This window comes from Danio rerio, chromosome 16 (assembly GCF_052040795.2).
Source record: "Danio rerio strain M-AB ecotype USA chromosome 16, GRCz13ab, whole genome shotgun sequence".
Classification (NCBI taxonomy): domain Eukaryota; kingdom Metazoa; phylum Chordata; class Actinopteri; order Cypriniformes; family Danionidae; genus Danio; species Danio rerio.
Genome location: NC_141036.1, coordinates 32,873,032 through 32,877,657, shown reverse-complemented (window position 1 = coordinate 32,877,657; position 4,626 = coordinate 32,873,032). Strand labels below are relative to the sequence as shown.

At 32.1% G+C, this 4,626-nt stretch overlaps 1 protein-coding gene across 1 annotated transcript; it reads right to left on the bottom strand.

Annotated features, from left to right (window-relative positions):
• Window positions 1-1,239: 1,239 nt before the first annotated feature.
• On the bottom strand, window positions 1,240-4,281 carry acbd7 (acyl-CoA binding domain containing 7). The gene is given in 4 exon segments (NM_001128768.2): window positions 1,240-1,880; window positions 2,179-2,241; window positions 3,448-3,565; window positions 4,196-4,281. Coding segments are annotated over 4 exon segments (267 nt in total). The 5' UTR covers window positions 4,208-4,281; the 3' UTR covers window positions 1,240-1,806.
• Window positions 4,282-4,626: the final 345 nt, after the last annotated feature.

Here is a 4,626-nt window from a genome sequence, read left to right as displayed (position 1 = left end):
AGGGCTATTGCATTATACTGCAAACACATGGATGCTCCAGCCATGGAGTTGTGGAAAAAAGAAATATTGAACTGTATTGGACTGGAGAGACTAACCATATATTGGTAACCATATATGAATATTATGTAAATTGTGTGTTTGTAAACGTGTTTTTATTGTATTATTGTTTCTGTTATCTTGTCATTATGTTTAAATTGATTATTTTTACTTTTTTCTTATATATATTTTTTGTTTGTTTCTAATTATGGTATTTGAATGTGTAAATATGTGTATGTAAATGTGTATATAAGAAGGGTGTGGATATGAGCTGTTTTGTAGGCTGCATTGTTGTTGTATGCATAGTTAATGCATATTTGGAATTTTTGGAACACATTTTTTTTTTTTGTAGTAATTTATGCTAAACTGTTTTCGTGTTTTGCTTTTTCCACTCATGTATAACATTTCACTAAGAAAAGTGCCAGTATGGTTTTTAACCATTTTTTGAGCACATAATAAAGAAGAGTATCTGTAAACAGATTTGACTAAATCTGAGTACATTTCTTCTAACTTTCTATTATGTAGATATCTATGTTATGATAATTCTATTGTAAAAATAATAATTATAATAATAATAAATAAAAATAATACATCTACAATTACTATTATCATCATTTTTGTAATACAGTATGTTTGGCTTCAGACTTTGAAAATGTGTAACCGTCATATTTCCTCCCCTTTTTTAATAAACTGCATTGATGTGTAGGACAACACATTTTAAAAAGAGAGAAAGAAGTAAGATCTGATGTTCACTATTTTGTTGTATGTTGCTCTTAATCCTTCAATTAGAACAAAGAAAATATTTCTAAATGTTTATCATAGAAGAGGCGGAATTAAGTCACCCCAAAAATGAACCATCTACATACACAAAATACTTGCACCTTAACAACAAATTTACTTTAAATTGCAAACTTTTTTGTTGCAAATACACCTATTTGATTGACTCTGATTTGACTATCTTTCCTGGGTGCTGACTTTCGCCTGATTTGGCAACCCTGTACGGCAGTGTGTTGGCAGGACCTCCACGTCTCTGCTTCTGCATGCTCTGACCCAGAGGGCTGTAGTGTTGACTACGCTTCAGTGAGCTCTCAGAGGACAAAGAACAGCTTTGTGTACAAGCCCACAATTACTGACCACTCAGACCAGTAATACTAATGAAGCAGTGCAGCAAAACTTCACAAAAATTAAACAAAGGAGACAACCTTAAAGTGATATTTGAGCTTTATTCAGTGACTCATTTTTTTTTAAATATAAAAAAAAGCAAGATTACAGGCTTCCATCTTGAGGACTCACCTGACATATAATCAGGAAGTAGAACTACAAAACCAAGATTATTATCTTGTCATTTGTTCATCTATATTACATTAAGCCTATATAAAGTTTCGGTCGTGGGTAACACTTTACAATAAGGTTCATTATGCGTTTACTAACATGAACTAATCATGAAAAACACATGTACAGCATTTATTAATCATAACTGAACATTTATTAATGCATTATTAACATCCAAGTCCATGCTTGTTAACATTAGTTAATGCACCATGAGTTAACATGAACTAACAATGAACTACTGTATTATCATTAAATAACGTTAACTAGCATGAACAAATACAGTAGTAAATGTATTGTTCATTGTTTGTTCATGTTAGTAAATGCATTAATTAACATTATTGTAAAGTGTGACCCAGTCGTGTTGTTTTCATGGTGAATGTTTACATCTATATACTCTTTACATCTAAATTAGCAGATGTTTGTTTGATTTTGCCCCCATCACTTTCCATACTTTTCGATGGCTTGCTTGGCCAGTGTAATGTAGGCTTTCATGGCATCTTCAGTTGACATACCTGATGGAGAAAGAGGTCATGAATCAAGCAGTCATCAGAAACATTAGAAGGAATACTCTCAGATAGTCTATTTATAGCTGAGTGCAAATCTCAGTTCAAATAATAAAGTCGAGATTTGATTACTGAGGAGACTGCAAAGGAAATACTGTTAATTCTGTGCAATTCAGAAGTGTGTATAAGCAGAAAACACAAGCTAATCAGGTTATGGACAATTTCTGTTCAAATAAATGGTTATACATCTGCTATTATAACAGATATTATATAATAATACATCTTTTTAACACTGTTTATTCATTACCTTTCCTTGAATCCCATGCATCCCATTTGGCTTTCCCTTTCAAATCGATCATCCCAGGTTTATCTACACAAAGCAGAACATATACATTCAGAATTATTGGCAAGGCAAGGTTATATCACATTTAATACACAATGGTAATTTAAAGTGCTTTACATAAACAAGGATAAAAGTAACAAGACAATAAAAACAACAAAAAAATAAAACAGATTTAAAACAGATAAAAAACTGATTAAATGTGTTAAAACAAGTTTTAAAGCAATAAAGAGTAAAGAAAGACATCATATTATAAGATTCAAATGTCAAGCTCAGGAAGATGACGCTGGTGCTGTCCTGTCACATTTATGACTTAAAATGTTTTTCTTTATTAACTCTTTTGCTTATCAGAATGCAGGAACATTTACTTCATAAACACACACTAACTATGCATTGAACTGGTTAAATGATCCTGAAAAATAAATAAATAAATAAAACAAAGACATTTTATGTTCAACTTTATAAATGTGCACATTAGAAATGATTTGGAAACTAAATTAAACTAAATTAATAATTAAATTAATAAAATAATGAAAAATAATAAATAATTTCCAACTGGAAACCCACGTACACATTGATAAAAATTATTATTATTATTATTATTTATTTATTTTTGTTGTACTTTGTTGTACAACAAAAGTACAACATTGTTGTATATGTTTTTTACAATATTTTAAAATAATATTCTTGTGTATTTTTCATAACAATAAACTTATAAATGGAGTAAATAAATAATAAATGGAGATAAACTACTACATATAGTTTTCTGTGTGTGTGTATGTGTGTGTGTGTGTGTGTGTGTGTGTGTGTGTGTGTGTGTGTGTGTGTGTGTGTGTAGACATGGAACAACAGCAAAATATGAGACCTCTTAAAAATTCTCAGTTCATCTGCAACTGATGGTTTAATTTATAATATTTGGATTTATAAGGTATGGGTTTCAGAAATGCAGTGCTCAGCATATATATGTACACCCCTCAGAAATCTACAAATCTCTCATTTAAATTAATATTTTGTAATGGAAGCATTAAAGTATTATATTGCACACACACACACACACACACACACACATATATATATATATGAATTTTTGTTATTAAATATTAATTAAAATGCAAAAATGACTATTAAATTCAATAACTCTTTTGAAAAGTTAAAACATTGGTATTGTGATGTCTAGAAACTAAATCCAACATGTCTAAAAACAAAACCAAACAAATCAAATTAATCAGTTCCTACCAATATTAATATCCCCAACAACAGCTTGTTTGTAGAGGCCGTACAAATCCAGCAGCTCCTGGTCTGTAGGTCTGGTCTTGACTTTCTTCACATCCTCTGCATATTGATCGAATTCTGCCTGTAGCCACAAACATCATGACTTCAGCGTTAATTCTCATAATGCTTATCTGCTGGTAACAACTGCAAAAAGCTTGGTAGGTCTGACCCATTTTGCCCCACTAAGCACTTCCTTAATCACTTTGCATCGTGTATTATTCGCGCACTGTATGAAGCCTTTTGTTTTATTGCCACAATGAACTAATAGTTGCATGTTGCCAACATTGTGCCCTTTGTACCATTATAAACCTACAAGCTATGGGTTGCCATGTTGAGGGCCAACTCCACAAGACTCTAATACAAAACGAACAATTTGTGTATAAGATACGCATAGCGCAACTTCATACTAAAGCAAAGATGAGCGACGAATGACGTAACTCACTGACGAGTGCACATCCAGAAGCTGCAGATAAAAAAAAAATACGTGTGCAGTACAAATGCTAAAAGCGTATTCATATAAATTTAGCATAGCCTTGTGCATATGCAGCAGAATATGATACAGCATTATAATAATACACCGCGTCATCTTTAAAATCCTACTTATATTTATCCAGCGATTGGACTTTAAAGATTATCCAAATAGTTTGGATTCATGATTCGTATCTCAATATGTGCAATGGATGTGATATTATAGGAAAGAGCAGTTATGTACCTTTAAAGTCATTTTCTTAGGCGAGTGTTGAGCGGCTGTGATGTCGGCTTGAGCGTAGCGTAGATGCACTGATGAATCGAGTTTACGGTGACACCGCTGTGGGAGAGAGGAGCTGAGCGCTGATTGGCTGATGGAACATCCGATGGTGAGACCCAATGAATCCCGCAGATTGTTCATCATTTTTAGGGTGAACGCATTTATTACTCATTCGCTTGCACAAACAGCAGGTTTGCATAACATGACAAATAAAAGTATGCATTCAAATGGATTCAAATTAGAATACATTTAAATATTATTCTGAGTAAAAGCAACTGTGAAAATAACTATAGTAAAATCGTGTCAGGCAAAATTAGGACAGGAATTATTTGATGACATATTAGCCTCTTAAAAAAGTAACAGCAAAAGTGCTATGTAAATAAGCATGAATTGGA